At 46.9% G+C, this 18,226-nt stretch overlaps 1 protein-coding gene across 2 annotated transcripts in view; it reads left to right on the forward strand.

Annotated features, from left to right (window-relative positions):
* Positions 1–18,226, forward strand: part of LOC144719172 (protein tweety homolog 1-like) — a 126,694-nt gene that overhangs the window by 32,721 nt on the left and 75,747 nt on the right. For both annotated transcript variants that reach the window (XM_078595050.1, XM_078595051.1), the window contains exon 3: positions 16,921–17,032. In XM_078595050.1, coding sequence (XP_078451176.1) covers positions 16,921–17,032 — 112 coding nt within the window. The remainder of the gene's footprint in view (positions 1–16,920; positions 17,033–18,226) is intronic.

Raw genomic sequence — 18,226 nt, forward strand, 5'->3', positions numbered from 1 at the left:
CGCTCTCCGGGTTCGAGAGATGTGCGACGTGAGGCCGCCGCGATGGCGAACCCCTCGGGCAGCTCGGTGCGGGCACGGCCTGCGGGCACCGTGTGGGGGCACACACCGCACCACTCGGCTTGCGATGTCTTGTGAGCCCACAACACATTGCTGCCTGTGGGACTGGCTCTGGCACGTGCAGAGTGTGATCTAATGCACATCTGTCTGTGTGTAAGATGCTCGGAGTGGGTGGTAAGGCCTCGGAGTGCACCTGGCCTGGCACGAGCAGCGCGGGGACAATGGCTGCTGTTGTTGTTGGTGGTGGTTCTTATTATATTCGAGTTAAAACTAAATTAATTATAAAACCCCTATTTAAAAGTTTTTCATCATTACGACCACATGTGTGTTCCATTCGCTATTTTAAACGCTATGCATATGCACATATGCAGACTTGTACATGTTTAGCTTCTGATATCTCAAGAGATCGGGTGCATCTTGGGCGATTTGGTCATTCGGCAAAATTGGACAATATTACACAAAGGTGATATAATATTCTATATCCTGCTTATGAACATTGGGGGTTTCTTTAATACATGAACGCGTTTAAGGCAAACCCATTTGTGAATCTAATTTGTTTTGCCGACGTCATTCGCACTCAGGCGACTCTCCCTTACGTACGGTTGTTAAATCCGTTGAACAAACTAGGAGGGAGGGACGAGTGTGTGGGGTCAAGTGAATTGCAGCCTGCTCTGCCACGATAGGTGAAGTCCCGAGATTGAGTTACAGATGACAGCGAGCCAGCGTAATCCTCGGAGATGCTGGGCGAGTCCAGTAAGTGCTGATAAGGCTCTTGAGCGGGCAGTGGTTGTTGTTGTTGTCGTCGTCGTTGTTGTTGTTTTTGCCACGCTGGAGGCTACTCGGAGTCGATGAGAATGAGGAGAATATTGCCGTGGGTCTCGCGTGCCCGTACGGCGTGGTTTCTTTCCTCAAACCTTAACTGTTGACTTCATAAACCTGGCAATGAAGCCAGATCACCCAGAATGATCTGGCTCTTGGAAGCTAAGCAGAGTTGAGCCTGGATAGCGGTTGGACGGACGACCACCCTCCGTGCTGCCTTCGGCTGCTGCTGGCTATGTTGTCAGCGGACGGCAGCGCAGCACAATCCATTGTTGTACTGTACTCTGTGCCAACGTCTATGCTCCCCACCTTTACCCTCCCGCACTGACCAGGGTGGTGAAGTACGGTCCCACACAGCGTAGAGACCCTCATCCCGCAGTGAGTTGACGAAGGGGCCGTGCGTGTCCAGCGCGTGGGTGACTTCATTGCAAGGTTTAACGGATGTGCGTGCACTCTTGAGATTTTTGCTCGTGTAATTGTGGGAGGATTTAGTTAAAATTGTGTTTCATTCGAATCTGGTTTTGTAAAATAATTTGTATGGCATGCTTGGGCTCGGGTTGAAGTAAGAATGCATTCACAATCGCTGATGTGGAATGGCTGTAGAAGCTCGGCCACGCTGCTCCGTGGCAGCCCACTGCGCCGGTCGATGTGACAGGTGACATTTTGAACATTTACTGCCTCCAGTCCAGAATTATGGTGTCCATCCGTCACTGTAATTGATTCTAGTGGTTGATTATTTCCTCATTAAGTGACAGTAATTATCCCAAACGATCGTTCGCGCAATACTTTTGATGTCTGCTTTATTTGGCCACCACTTGGAAAATAGGTTTTCACTCGTATGATGCAATGTGGCTGAGCGAGAAGGGAAGGTTTATCTCTTCATTTCGTATGATGAAAATGTATTCCCACCATGCCTTTGTGGGCTATATTACGAGGATATATATCCCGGTCAGCTCAAGCCTCCCGTAACCCACGTGACTTCCGTGTGCCCACCCCCACCCTGAGCCACTCTCCTCCCCCCATCGCCGCCCACTGTGAAAACACACGCCACTCCTCCGTGCAGCGGAGGAGCCTCCTCCTGCCTCCCCTCCTCATCTCTCCCCGAAACCTTCGCTCAGTTTCTCCATTCCGTTTCCACCCTTTTCCTCGCACCTCTCATTCCTTCTCTCTTCCCATCCTTTCTTCTTTCTCCACGCATCACACCCTTGACACTGCAAGTTTAATTCTGCACAGTGCACACTCGGTGCAGGTTTGTGGAGCCAGGCAGTGATGGCTGCTGCCTGTGATGCAGCACTGGAGTCAGCAGCGAGGGTTGAGAAACTCCATTCCCGTGGGCGTCGAGGAGGTGGGGTTTTTGGGTGCTTCAGTTTACTCCCACATGTATAATAAACATATCATACATTCTCTTTGGTTCTTTCCGTAAAGTCACGTAGGTGAACAAAAAAAAAAATACGTGACTTTACCGAAAGAACCAAAGAGTATGGATCCTTGCAGTCACGAAAACTTCAAATCTAGAATATCATACATTGGCTGAAAACATGCAAATAAAAACCCAATGCAGGACCCTCCTGAATAGGTGCTGCAGTGGTGAGATGTTAACTACCTCACCTTGTATACAGGAGATTGTGGGTTCGATCCCAACCCTGACACTTGTATATTGGAGTTTGCATGTTCTCCCCGTGGTCGTGTGAATTTTTCTCCGGGTCCTCCGGTTTTCCCCTCCACATTTATAATCAACATCATGCTTTTAGAGTATATGACTGCTATAAATGTTTACATGACAAGCCACTTCTATTGCGGTATTATTTGTGATCAGGTCGCTTCTGAAAAAGAGCTTTACCTGGTAAAATAAAAAAGTTACTTTTTTTTATTTAATAGTTTTTAGAATAAGAGTCTTACAACTGGCTGTCCTGGATAAATAAGTAAAATAAGCTGAGGAGCCGCGTCAGCGCTGTTAGGCGGCATTCACAGTTGTTCAGAACTCCTCTTGGTTGCATCCTCTCAGGAAGAGGTCACAGCCGTGGGGGCTGAGCGAAGCAGCAGGAGTCCTATTATTATTATTCAGCCACACCCGCGACGAGGGCTTTTGTGTCGAGGCTGAGAGAGGAGGACGTGCTGCGACTATGCGATAACTTTCGGTTTTGAACGCCGCAAGACCGAGGCAAAAGCACGGCCGCTACGAATCAAGCGCGCGCTCGTTACCCTCGGGGCTCATCGGCGTGCCCCCGGGATGCTGCCATTGATTAATTGTCGTGCATTTGCAAACAGAAGCGCTATTGAAGTAACAGCAAAAAAATATCTAGAGCGTGGTAACCGCTGTTTGGGATTTGCATCAGAATGCAGGAAATGCCTCCTGCCCGGGGACTGCTGTTCCGTTGTTGCAGTCGGGCAGAGTTGGAACCTTCCACCAATTCCAAGGCCTTCCGTGTGGTGATGAGAAACTCATCGGGTATAAATGTGTGTGCGGGCAGGAATCAAATAAGAGTAATACCGCAGGAAAACAAAGCGTGTTCGGAGATTTCTGCGTTCACGTAAGCTCCCGAGGTCACTCGATAAGTAATTGTCCTCCCGATTGCAAAAGACAAGAACTCAACGCAGTCGTCAATAACACTGCGGTTTAGAAAGAGAAAACGATATATAAAACCCGCCGACGTTTCAGGCAATGGCCCTCAGAGCACGGTGCAAAGGAGTTGACTCGCCGCTGTGTCAGTGGGACTCACTCTGTGATGTGTTAGTGGGACTCACTGTGTCAGTGGGACTCTGTACGTCCACACACACAGCATCCAGTCACGCTCGCGCGCCGCTGCCTCTGCTGATATTTACGGGGCTCACGAGAGAAGCGCCGAATGGAGGTGACACTTGTCTGGCTCCGGTTCAGCTCTTGCCGTCTTCCAAACAAGTTGAGTGCATTTACCTTTTGTTACGAAGACACTTCTCCTCACTTCGTAACACTTCCTGACAATATGTCCTCCGAGCTCGACCCGTAATTTGCTACCAAACAGAATGAGTGGTTAATGGCCATCTTCGGTGGGTCTGTCAATCGTCGCAGCCGTGCCTCCACTCCCAGAGAAGCTTGAGCGCCCATCCACAAACTTGAGTCCATTGGCGTACGAATATACTCTCAACTTAAGTGCACCAAGTAAATAACATTACGTCAAAGGGACAGACACGCCTGCAGCATAGCAATCATTGTTGCACGCGCATAATCACAGAGTGCTGTGCATGGAGAATCAATAATTATTAAATACACCTCCCAACATTTTTTAAACGCACCAATATTTTCAGTCGATTGGTTTATTGACCTTCCAGACATTGTTGATCAACAAGAAAACTCTGGACCAGTTGGGATTTCATCATCTGAATCAGGCATGTTAAGTAAACACTGCTGGATTGTCGGATGTTCATTTGAACAGGAGGGCAGATTTGAAATGTTTATTATTTTCTGATGAAAGCTTTTGAGTGTCGTTTATTTTATATTTCCCAAAATGCTTCATAACAGGGCACACTCAGTTATTTGTACACATTGAGCCCTGACAGAAGCGAACAGATCCAGAATGTTCTGAAATATGGTGGTATTAAAATAGTGCTTCGTATAAGATAATACCGGCTTGTGTATATAAATATTTTCCAGAATTAAATAAAAGGGCATACACGTGTGTGTGTGTATATATTAATACATGGTTTGGCTGGCATGCCGTAATATATTTCAGCACATGAAGAACTCTGCAAGTTACTCTTAATTTACAAAGAGCACAGTCGGGTCGCATCGCGTTGTCGAGATGAGACTCTGCTGTGTTCAACATGGACGGTGGGGCTTTATAAAACCAGCAAACAAACAAACTCTATGCTTTGAGCCTCCTTGACGGGCCCGCTGCCGTTCTTGTCATCGGCGGACTTTGGTTTCTTGTGCAGACCTGAGACCAGGGGCGACGCGTGTTTCAGAATCCCCTTGAACAAATGATTATTTACGGAGAGAAAAAACAAACAAAAATCTCGATTTAAAGCTTTCGTGACTGCAGGGATTCATCTTCTTGGTTCTTTCAGTAAAGTCACGTAGAAGGGAAACGTCGTGAGAATTATTTTATTATGTTTTATTTTTATTATTTTATTACTTCCCTTCTACGTGACTTTACTGAAAGAACCAAGAAAAAACAAACAAAAATCTGTGTGGGCCATTGGAATTATTGCCACCACCGGCAACAAACGCAGCAGAGTTGAGCCACCGGCGTGGTCCTGCGCTTGCTACAGACAGACGAGAAGTCGTCTCCCGGGCAGCAGCGTGGCATGTCGGGCTGAAAGATTCATCGATTTCAAATCGAAATCGGAATTCGAAACAATGCGATTTTTTGCGATTTGAAAAGTCCTATTACTTTCTTATTGGAATTGTTTTATTTTTTATTATTATTATTATTATAACTGTATTTAATTAACTTAACAATTGTTCTATGTTTGATTGTTCTATTTCAATTTTCTTTTTTTAATAAATACATGTTGGAAGCAATTAATATATTTTAAGTTCTCATCCTTGCATTATAATATATAGAGCAGTTCATATTTTGATGGTATCATGTGGTAATGCTCCATCACATGTTTGAAATCTATCACACAGTGAATATTGAACTGAAGCTTGACTTAAAACATTTTAATCGCAATATTTGTCACAAGAATCCCAATTAGATATTTCCCCCAAACCGTTCAGCCCTCGTGGCGTGGAGTGGCCGGGCCCCTTCCCCCCCCCCCCCTCATCGGAGACTGGGCGCGATCGCCCCGCACGCTCCATCTCGCCCCACACGCTCCGTCTCGCCCCGCGCGGTTGCCCAGCGGCCCGTGAGCGGTCATCGACCGCTACCGCTCCTGCGAGATCCATTCCGCCCCCACCACCACCACCTTCGACAAGTCTGCTCTCGGTGGTTATAGCACGGAGGATAGTGCTCGACGCATTTTAGACGACAGGCGGTACCAATGTAAAATGCCTTGCGTCAGCAGCGCAAAGGCCATCACGCATTGTGGACTAAACATTTGGGACGTGTTAAGATTCTTGACTTGAAGCTTTCGTGACTGCAGGAATTAATATTCTTTGGGTCTTTCGGTAAAGCCATGTAGCGTTCGACGACGCTTGTGTTGCGATGGAAATGTCGTAGTTTTTTTTGTCATTTTCTTTGAACCTATCGACGTGACGTTACTGAAAGACCCAAAGAAGACGTGTTAAGATGCATGGGGGGGGCGAGCCGCAGCACATTGCTTGGCGTGCTGCAATATGAACCCAGTGACCCGAGCCCGATTTAAGACCACGGTCAACATCAGTGACGAGGACATTCTTGAACTTGCCCTTGGCATTGCCTCCCCATCACACACAGACCAGCACGGCGAAGTATGGTCAACACCCCACCCCGACCGACACGGCACAGAGAGGCATCTTTTGAGCAAGTCGTGGATTAATTACAGGTCATCGGTAACTAAAATGCATTAATAACGATGCTTACGTGGCTCTAATAATTATCTTGCCGCTCATCACCATGACGGACCAACTGTGCTGCGTGGCAGCACGTCGGGCTGTTTGTCTCACGCGGTGAGGGTTAACCAATCATGCACAACAAACGCGCGTTCGCGTCACGGCAGTTGTGTTGTTGTGCGGCTTGGATTGGAATCATCGGGGGGGAAATGCAACGAAGAAATCATTGTGCGCTGCACAACGTGAGCCGCTCGAGCAACGGAATTGTTTAAAATTCTCCCGCGGTGTTTCCGTTCCTGTTTGAGGTGACGTAATGGAAATGAGGGAGTCAAAAGTTCTGTTATTATGGCGACTCCATTATGTGAGGCCGCCACCCCTCCTCTGGACGTTCAGGGTCGCTCGCCACTCGGGTTGATTTCCACGACGACTCGGTTAACGAGCTTCGCCATGTGTGCACGTCTTCTCCAATACTCGCAGCCTCTAGTCGTGAACTGCATTTGAAATCCATGTATTTGGAAGTCGTTAAATTGGCACGCTATCTTTGACCAGCGTGCAATTTGCCACATTTGTGGCTCTTGAATGCTATCTTTTTTTTTTACATTCGTGTTATGAATTGTCACTCTACAAGGACCATGTAGATGAATCTTCTCATGTTTGGCCAGCGTACAGACACAACTTATGAACTTTTATCTTTTTAGTGATGCCAGATATGGCGATGATGACTGCCTGAGGGCCCATGCACTTTCTCCACCATTCGACATGGCCCAACACATTCACTCCCCCCAAATTCAGTAGAAGCCGGATATATAAGCACAACTTTTTGGGAGCAAGGCCAGGTGTGCGTATATCTGTCATGATTACTCTGCTTTATATACCCAGAAAAGCCTCACTGAGTCTCAAGACGGCTTTTTTTCCAGAAGGATCCTGCCAAGCTTTCGTAGCCGGGAGGCGATGTTGCTGCTGTGCGTGATCCCAAATGAGTAATTGGCAGGTCATTTGTCATCATTGCAATGTTTTTGGCCAATATCCGGTGAACAATGTGTGGGGGTGTTTTTAAGCTACGGTTGGAGGAAACGGAAGAATCCGGAGGAGACCCAGGCAGAACAGTGTGAGAGAATACAAACTCCACATAGATAGGCGCCCAAGTCAGGAATCAAACCCAGGGCCCTTCATGCTACGAGGCACGAGTGTTACCACCGTGCCACCCTTCCACCCATAGCGTGCTCATATAACAGATATCCCTTTACCTACCCCCGTGCCGGATTATCCTCGTAGCAAAAGTAGTTACATATGTAGCTACGGGTCCCGCACTTTCAAGGTCCCCGCGATAAATGCTTTCAAGCTATCAATTCCGGTTCAGTGAGTCTGCACTTGCTCTATTACTATAGTACTATACCGCTTTCAACTTTTATGAACGACTGGGTGTTTAAGGTTAGCGATTTGTCGTATTATCTGGCTGTATAGCAAATGACAAAAATACAATTACTTTACTAAGTAAGTAAAACATTTATGTTTTAATATTTACGTGTTTTTTTATTTAGGGCCTCTTTTTAACATACTACCATAAGTACCCGGCATTGCCCGGGTGAAAAATATATTTCTTAATAACCTTACATATATACACAGATGGGCTGCTACCCCTGCCCCCCCCCCCCCAGCCACGATCTCCTGGGCCGCTGTGCAGTAATATGTACGGCCTATAGTGTGGTGGGGTGTCGAGGCCTAGTACCGTGCAGAGCCTCCGGCCTCGCCTAAATTGCCCACCCGGCTGAGGTTGGGTACAGGGGCCATTACCCACCCCCCCCCCCCGCGCTACAATAATACTGTCTAATCGCTATAATTTTATTATCTACCGACCCTATAATAGTAATTGCACACATTGTGGTGGGGGGGGAGTGAAGAGAACGTGAAACTTTGATGAATTTACCTCAGAGTCGCGTGGTGGGTGTCGAGGCCTAGTACCGTGCAGAGCCTCCGGCCTCGCCTAAATTGCCCACCCGGCTGAGGCTGGGTACGGGTGCCGTTCCCCCTCCCCCCCCCCCCCGCGCTACAATAATACTGTCTAATCGCTATAATTTTATTATCTACCGACCCTATAATAGTAATTGCACACATTGGGGTGGGAGGGGAGTGAAGAGGACGTGAAACTTTGATGAATTTACCTCAGAGTCGCGTGTTAATGCGTGCGCATATTTTTTACGGGAATTAAAAATGGCGTCCACCCCGCAGCGAATGCGTCGCTACCCGTTGCCAGGGGCAACCGCCGTGGAAAACCAAACGGACCAATCGTGTCTCGCAAATCCCTCACATTTCGTCCAATGAAACTGCGTATGGTCCGGCGACACACAGAAAGACACACACACAGACACACACACAGACAGACAGACAGATTTGCGATTTTATATATATAGATGCTACAGGGCCCACACGAGTTTAATCCGGCACTGCCCCCCCCCCCGGTGCAATGTGAGCACGTGTTGTCTATATCACAGCTGTGCTTAATATAAGGTGCGTTTACATCCAGCTTTCTCCCGTGTCCCCCCACCGGTCGTGAGAGCTGTTCTCGCCCTCACTTCACGGGTCTCTCCTCTCCATTCACCCCTCCACTCCACCATCACCATCTCTCGCGCAGCCATTCCGCCGTCGGCTGATGAAGCGTCGATACAGTCTGCAATTAACACCGAGGGTGTTACTTGTGACGATATTTAAGCAAACTCTGCTAATATAATCTTTAATGGGAGCCAACAGCACATTTTGGAAGTGTGTTTCTGATGGTGTTATGTTTGGTCTATAATTGCAATCACAATCCTAACGTATAGCTCTTTATTAATCCACTGCTGGATGAAGGCCTCCTCATACACACTGTTGGCGATGTTTTTATTGACTATACTTCACCATGTTGGTCAGTGAGTGTTGTGAAGGAGGGAAGCCAGGACATGTTCAGATGTCCCTCACTGCTGATCTGAAGGAGTCAGATTCACGGTTCGGTGCATAATCACCACTGTGCCACTGCACCTGCCTATAACTGCAGCGATGATGAATGAATATTCTTTGGTTCTTTCGGTAAAGTCACGTAGATAGAAAATAATAAAATAAAAATGATAAAATAATGAAAAAATATTTTTTAAATAAAAAAAACTCACGACGTTTCGATCGCAACACAAGCGGTCGTCACCAGGCGGAGATGACGACCACCTGTGTTGCGTTGGAAACGTCGTGAGTTTTTGGTATTTATTTATTTATTATTTATTTTATTTTATTATTTTCTATCTACGTGACTTTACCAAAAGAACCAAAGAATATGAATTCCTGCAGTCACGAAAGTTGTAAGTCGAGATGATGAATGAAGTTGCATTTTTTTAAAATAACGTGTCTTCATCAAAATACCTTATTGAATTACTCCTCACATTAAACACGAAACGTTAAACCCTTCCAGGTGCCTCAGCGATAGAGTAAGCGACTCGTGATCAATAGGACACGAGTTCACATCCTCATTGGGGGTAGACTCAGCCCATAATCCTCTGGGGATCGTTAAAATCAGTACCACATTGTGGGGAAGTTAACAGTGGTGTAAACAGGAGATAACTGATAATATGAGCAGGAATTCACTTTCATTTTGACACTTTTGTATTTAAACGGTAATGCATTCAAGTTTATTATTACAATTAATTTACGGAGTCATAACAACGTCTGGTTTGCTTTTGCCTTATTATCATGAAGAGATACTGTTAAACTATCATGTTATTTTTCCGTTGTCGAGGTACACTGAAGCCAAGAATAACATAGCTTTGTTCAACAACAAGACTGCAATACAGTCAAACGTTAGAGTCTGTGCATTGTGGGCCAGGGAATCGTACCCTTCACACACATAAAGGAGCACAAGACAAATTCACATCCAAACCTATCGGTGATCCAAACGATCGTTTAAGATTTGGGGTGACAATGTCATTTGTCGACTCATTTGTTCACGAGTCTTGCACTGGTGTCACAGCCCAGGGGCGTCAAGTTGGCCTCCGATGTGCGTGAGGGTCACACAACAGCCGCGTGACTCCCATGTTCGACTCGACTCTCACCGGATATTTGAACGAGGAGCCGAATGCCGCTAAACACGAATTGTCCGGGTATTCGAGGTGTGTTGTGATGCACGCGACATGGTGAGCATGAACGGGGCTCGTAAGTAGTTGGGGTGAACGCGTCCGCCCCGCTCGCGTGTGATCACGCCAGCTCTCGCCTGGCGCGTGGGGCGGGACGATAGCGGTGTGGGACGATAGCGGGATGGCAGTGGTGGCAGCTAACTCGCCGTTCCTATTGTTGTCTGGAAGGACAAGGATTCGCACACGTTAAAAAGGATCACGTATTGCATAGTTTCAAATCACCTATGAAAACACAAACCAGAAATAATTTTTTTTTATAAGGACAAAAAGAGGAGAGAATGAGAGTGATCAAGGACGTCTATAATTTTGTATTATTAATCCCGGTTATGACAACCAATTCAGTGGCATGAACTTTAGTTAGTAGGTAGGACATCTTAATGCTGTGGAGCTGCTGAGTCTGAGTCACCTCTGTGCCCACTAACCCGCTCAGCTGTGTCAGAGCGTGATCTCTGGTTGTGCTTGGTCAACCATGGCAGTTGATGGGGTTCACCAGATTTCTACTTCCAGCTTAACCTTGCTGCCACGGCAAAAAAACACCGGGATCCTTTTTTTAGCCATATACCCGCTGAGTAACTGCATTGACCACCATCATCATCGCCATCAGCCTCGGTCCCTTAACCGTGAGCATTGTGGGAGCATCAGTGATGCTTTAGCAACTCAACTCTGTACGCCTCTTGCCATATCCACAACGCCTGCCGCTGATTCCCTGCCATGGACACTTGTGTTCATCTGGCCGCTGCTCCCTGCTGACGTCTCCTCCTCGTCCCTTCCAGGGGGCTTTGCAGGACGCTGCTGGGAAGTCTCTCTGCTCTGGGAGTGAACGTTGGTCAGACCATCGCAAGTGTCTTCCACCCCTTTGCTATTGCCGTTCGTGGTTTGTGAATTCAGATCTCTTTGTAGAGCTTTGACAAACCACTCATGGTTTGTAACTCCTAGAGGCAGAGTGTAATGTGCCCCTGTGGCCACATTAACTCAGAAATATAAAAATCTCAAAACTAAAAGGTAAAATCATTACTATTAAAATGAACATCGAGGCGGTGATTATTTCAAATTTACAGCCCTGAGCCAGTGGTACAGATTCCACATTTCTATGGTGGGGACGAATTTATCCAACCACTGTTGATTTCTATACAAAGTGGTACATATTTGATCGACCCCAGATATATGATGGGCTGAGTTAACCGCCAACCAGGGTTATAACTCACAAGCTTCCAATTGTGAGCCGCTCGCTCCACCCCTGAGTGACCTGGCCGTTCCAATCCAAACCCAGGAACGTCTGATCTGATTGGCTGCACTCAGATCCACTCGGCGCTTCATTGCATTTACACAGAGCCGTTCCACTCCCTGGGGATGCTTTGTGTGCATATGTGTGTATTGACACATAGGCTGTGCGCTTTAAAACTTTAAAGAAAAGCAATTTAAGGCTTATCCAAATTTTACATCGTATTACTATTACGTATAACCACCAGTACCGTTTTTATTTCTGCGATAACAGTGACCACTTTATTATGAAAAATGTTGAAAAAACTTTCAAGCCAGATAATAGTTTGCAGTGGCACTCCTGACATCATTTTATACGGTGTGGTGTGTACACATCGTGGCACGCCGAGGTGGCTCAGCAGTGGAGCGAGCGGCTTGCAATCGGAAGTTTACACGTTCTGAGTAGGACATCACTTTGACTTGACCACTATTCGGTAATAATTTGTCACCGTTCCTTTTATTTGGTACACTCCTTTATTGTGCAAAAACAGTCGGCACAGAACCAGTTTTCCATTTCGTAACGTCTATACATTCTCATGCAGAAAGTATTAATGGTTTATCAGTACAGTGCTGGGATTAGTGCAGTATCACCACGACATGGATAGAGGACATCCTGGCTTCACAGAGAAGTTGTGCCAGATCCGTCACTTGGCAAGGAGTTGATGTAAGCCACTCGGAACTAGGGCTGTACACCAGGTAATTGTTCACAGCATGTGATAATTGTCAACGCAACTTCGTAATGTTCAGCGCAAAGTAGTGTATAGAGCGGCATGCACATGTATTTGTCAATCCACTGCTGGATGAAGGCCTCCCCAACCCGTGATAATTATTGTGTTTGACCAAACTTCGCCATGCTGGTCAGGGGGTGGGGGTCCAGGACAGATTCAGATATCACTCGCCAATCATCTTAGCTATAGCTGCTGCTCGAACTCACGTGGTCAGGTTCATAGAGAAACGTGCTACCATCTATTGCCACTGCTCCCCACTTGCTTAAAAAAAAAGAAACACTGAGTGAGTTGGGAGAAAAAAACGAAGTTTTAATCGCTTTTGTATTTACTCCGCCTATTGCCACTCCACGCGAGAGGCGGTTGTCCGTTCGGCTTTTATCGTGAGTGCCAGAGTGGCGCGCTGCAAATCGCTGGCCCCCAGTGGGCTGAACAAGATGGCCGGTGGCAGCGCCGAGGCCAGAGCGCGGCCCCGTGCACCGGACTTTGAGCCCAGTCGGCGCATGGCCTCACCGCGGACTGGGAGCCCAGTCGGCGCATGTTCTCACCGCGCCGGCCGCCGGACCACACTGCACGGGAAGCTCGCTGCCACGTGTTTTTCGCCGTGCACATTTGTAAATAATATTTCCGTAAATATGGGCTTCAAACGATAACTGCGTGCACATTCTCCGAGCTTGTTTAATGCAACCTTTGGCACAGGTTTCTTTCCCCTGCAAAGGAAATGCACGTGGTCCTGAATTTAAAATGAACACAGTTAGACTCTGGGTTGAGTAATGTGTTAATTGCATCTGTGACCCAATAAAGAGGTCCTCGTGTGATGAACGCCAATGACCCCTCACCACCACCTGTGACCCCTCACCACCACCTGTGACTCCTCATCACCACCTCCCCGCATGGAGACTTGTCTGTCAGCTCGCAAATGTTGATCTCGTGACCTTGTAGCTCATCCACCCTCTCTGCCGTTGATACGCAAGATCCTCTTCTCCTAAAACGGCCACTGACTTTCACCTGTAACCAGACCAACTGTGTCCCCATCCATGTCTGTCACTTGCATCTCCAATTCAACAAGGTTTGATTCGCTAGACAGAGCCAGTATGTTCGTACCCAGTTCCTGCACCTACCCAGCAACATAAGAGACCCACGCACTCGCACAGATCCACACAGACATCCTAGACTCAGAGACAAAGACCCCCCCATATAGCCTTAAGAGATTGTTGGGGCTTGTGCTGTCAGCGAGCACCTACGAAGGCCGGCACGACTCACGTGGGGGTGGCCAGCACCACGCCCGGCCGCCATGGTCAAGGTCTGTCGATTATTGTTGGGGGTTGACTCTACTTTACCATGCTGGTCAGTGCAGTTTTGTGAAGGGGGCTCCTCTCGTCTGGCCTCTTGCTGACCACGTGCTGCCGTGCATGCCCCTGTCGAGTACTAGAGCCGCCCAGGCCTGCACAGCCCTCAAGCCTCTCGTCACCACAAGGGGTTTTGTTTCACTATATTCTACTGCGGATGCGTTCGGCGTTGTGCTGATGTGGTTTGGAACTTCTCCACCTGGCCTCAGGTTGCACTCAAGAAAAACGGAGAGCTGCTTCCTTCGACTTTGAACGTCTCGGCATTTTAAGAAAATCATTCAATCACCGAGCGATTCGGCCTCCACTTGTTTCCCACTCACGCAAAAAATAGAGGTTACAGCGACTGTCATTTCAGCAAAATAACTGGCCTGCAGCTCGGTGTGATTTCACGTCACAATTCCCTTAAAAATTACGGCTGTTCAATCTGTGGCGGTGATTCAAACTGGTTCCCCCCCTCATGCCTCGCGCTCGTTCGCTCGCTCTCGAAGGGAGAACGAACGTCGTGGGATTGCGGCCGCGCTTTATGAGTTTAAATTATTGTCGCTATGATTATAGTCGACGGTGCTCAGGTGATTGTGGTTATGGTCGTGCTCAATTGGCCATTGTGGAGGCGAATCGATTGCGGAGCTTTCGTCGCGTGCAGCTCCACTCGGCCCTGCAGCGGAATATTGATTCAAAATCACGCTCTGCACAAGTAGAACGCATCACCAGAGCAATTAATGGGGAGCGGAGGTAGACTCAAAGTTCCAAAAAATATATTTATATGAAAAATAGGAAGAGCTTTTGTCCTTTCTGGCAATAAAACAGGTGTTAGATGTTCAAACACAAAGTAGATACATGTCGCAAGGAATCAAGTCTGCATTAACCACACTTGTGGTGAACATGCAAACAAACTGATTATGATATATGCATTGTCTTTGAAACCGATTGGCCTACACCAGCATTCGTTCTGCCTCTGGTGTAGGTCAATCAGTTTCAAAGACAATGCAGATGTTGAGAGTTGGTTTGCATGTTCACCACCAGGACGTGTGGTTAATCTCCTTGGTTCTTTCGGTAAAGTCACGTAGGAGGGAAACAATAAAATAAAATATAAAACACATATTCATTATTATTTTATTATTTTCCTTCTACGTGACTTTACCGAAAAAACCAAGATGATTAATCCCTGCAGTCACGAAAGCTTTAAATCGAAATTTAAATCGAAATTTACGTGTGGTTGTTAATGTTGACTTGACCTGTTTAATTGCCAGAAAGGGTAAAGGGTAAAACCTATTCTTATTTTTCATACTTTGATACTGGGAAAAAGGTCCCATGATATGAACGTGATTATGCTGAGGTGCAACATGTGGCAGATTATTACTATAACGAGGCAAGGATGTCTGTTTGTGTGTAATGTACGTGACGTCACTCCACATGTCGCACCCCCTTAATTAATATTCATGAGCGGGTGGATTTTTACACTCGCGCAGAAGGTCGAGCGGAAAGAAATTATTTTTTCCACAAATTCGCTTTAAGTTTGACGTTTCTTTATTGAAAGTTAATCTAATTAATAATTCTACGCAGCAACAAAGTGGATTTGGTGTCTTTATTTATTTATTCAGCACTTGCGACAAAAGATAAGTCTAATTTATGCTTCTACATTATGGTAAATTAGACATTGTATGGAATTCCAATTTATTTCAACCCCATCGACCGAAAGCAGAAGCGAATAAAGTGAATGTGAACAAATTGAAGGTCAGTTATATACAGTGCTACAGTGACATGAAGTGAGGTGTTTTATGACATAGTTTCGTGCAAGAATCACTGTCATTAAATTTACACAAGATACAATTATACACTGTATTTTTGGTTCTTTCGGTAAAGTCACGTAGAAGGGAAATAATAAAAGAATAAAAATAAAACAATCAAATTCTCACGACGTTTCGATTGCAACACAAGCAATCATCATCAGGTGTGAAAACCACAGCAATAAATTTTGAAAAAGTGGCGGTTTTTTCTTAACGTTTCAAATTTTCTTGCAGTGGTTTTCACACCTGATGATGATTGCTTGTGTTGTAATCGAAACGTCGTGAGAATTTAATTGTTTTATTTTTATTATTTTATTATTTCCCTTCTACGTGACTTTACCGAAAGAACCAAGAATATGAATCCCTGCAGTCACGAAAGCTTTAAATAGATAATTATACTCCGCTCAATTTTTTTTGTAAATATTACAGCTTCCGTCCTAGGACGGGCAAAGAAGCTAGTATTTAATAACGCCGTGCCTAGAGGGTTCAGCAGCTTGCTTCGCAATCATGTCTAAATCACTTAGATTCAGTTTACCTACGTCGCAACGGATTCTCATTGCAGCTAAAACAACAAGGCCCCCCCCCCCCACGCTTTTCAAATGCAGCTGCCACGAGAAGCTTATTGAAGCTACTGGGCCATGTAACTATGTGAGTTTAACACGTAGTCGGCTTTCGTCACCGATTTCCATAATCGAGGTGTTTTGGGTTATATCTCGTAAATATACAAAGGTACCGTTGAACCCACCACCGCCCGACACAGCCATTTAGTAAGGGTTGTCACGTAAACAGAATGTCATTTCGTTACTAGTACAGCACACCAGTGTGTTGGAGAGCAAAGCCACAACATGTTGGCATTTTCTGTTTACAACCCTTACTAGTTGGCTGTGTCGGGTGGTGGCGGGTTTAATGACACATTTATATATTTACTCGATCTAACCCAGAAAAAAACGTGTATTATGGATGTAATTATGTGTTTGTGTATGTATGTGTGAGTCTGTGGATATAAACACATGTTTTGGTGATGCTGCTCCTGCAGCGTTGGCAGTGGTGCACCAGCACAATCAACAAACAAAAACAACTCAACACGCGCAGCGTTAGCATGGGAAGAAGAAGGGCCGTTGCTCAAAACATCGCCGATATGCAGTATATTTTCATTTTAAGGCCGCAGTTATAAGCGTGCGTGCGCGTCACCACGTGTTTGCGATGCATGTGTACACTGACACCATGGGCACGCTTGCAAACGAGGTGTCCCATCTCCGGCGATGTCCCCGGGTGAAATAACGATGCGAGGGCTGCGTCTCCTCTGTCCCCCCGCAGCGGCGCCATCGGCGTGGGCTTCTACGGGAACAGCGAGAACAACGACGGCGTGCAGAGGCTCACCGCCAGCCTGCACAACGCCAACAGCACCGTGCACACGGTGGACGCACTGGTAAACATGGCCACGGGCCACGCGCACTCGCACACAAAGATCTCCCGTATAGCCTGTACCAGCCTGCACAACGCCAACAGCACCGTGCACACGGTGGACGCACTGATAAACATGGCCACGGGCCACGCGCACTCGCACACAAAGATCTGCCGTATAGCCTGTACCAGCCTGCACAACGCCAACAGCACCGTGCACACGGTGGACGCACTGATAAACATGGCCACGGGCCACGCGCACTCGCACACAAAGATCTCCCGTATAGCCTGTACCAGCCTGCACAACGCCAACAGCACCGTGCACACGGTGGACGCACTGGTAAACATGGCCACGGGCCACGCGCACTCGCACACAAAGATCTCCCGTATAGCCTGTACCATCTTCTTAGGTTTTTTCGGTAAAGTCACGTAGAAAGTAAAATAAAATAAAAAATAAAAATAAAAATAAAATACAAATAAAATAAAAACAAAAATCACGACGTTTCGGAGGCAACACAAGTCTCCGTCATCAGGTGGGACCGTCACAGCCAGATTAGCTGTATCAAGTGAGGCAATGATTCAAGATGTAATCCCTTAAAAGCGAGTTGAGGGGGGAGGGAGAGGGAGGGGGGAGCTCATCAGACTATGGTAGCCAATGAAAGGAACGTATCGGGAGGGAGGGGGGGCGAGGCCAAAAGGGTGGGCGATGGACGTGGAAGCGCTTGTGCCCAAGCGGCCAATTACTGCACACGCCAACACAATGGAGCGATTGTGCGCAAGCGGCCAGCCACTGCACCCGCCAACACAATGGGCAGAGAGGAGGAGGGGGAGGTCTAATACACATGATAGACAAAAGAACGAAAATGATGATGGGTACAAACTTAGGGGGAGCTCATCAGACTATGGTAGCCAATGAATGGAACGTATCGGGAGGGAGGGGGGGGGGGCGGGGGGGCGAGGCCAAAGGGTGGGCGACGGACGTGGAAGCGCTTGTGCGCAAGCGGCCAATTACTGCACACGCCAACACAATGGAGGGAGAGGGGGAGTGGGGGGTCTGATACACATGATAGACAAAAGAACGAAAATGCCCATGTTTATACCAATGCTGGCTGAACAATGAAGAGAGTACTGTTAAAATAACTGGGGATGTTAACACTCGGTAAAGTACAGTAAAATAGTGCCTGTCAGATAAGATGGTCCAAAAAATTTGTGATTAAGT

The sequence above is a fragment of the Lampetra planeri genome, chromosome 5 (assembly GCF_965212315.1).
Source record: "Lampetra planeri chromosome 5, kcLamPlan1.2.h2, whole genome shotgun sequence".
Taxonomy (NCBI): domain Eukaryota; kingdom Metazoa; phylum Chordata; class Hyperoartia; order Petromyzontiformes; family Petromyzontidae; genus Lampetra; species Lampetra planeri.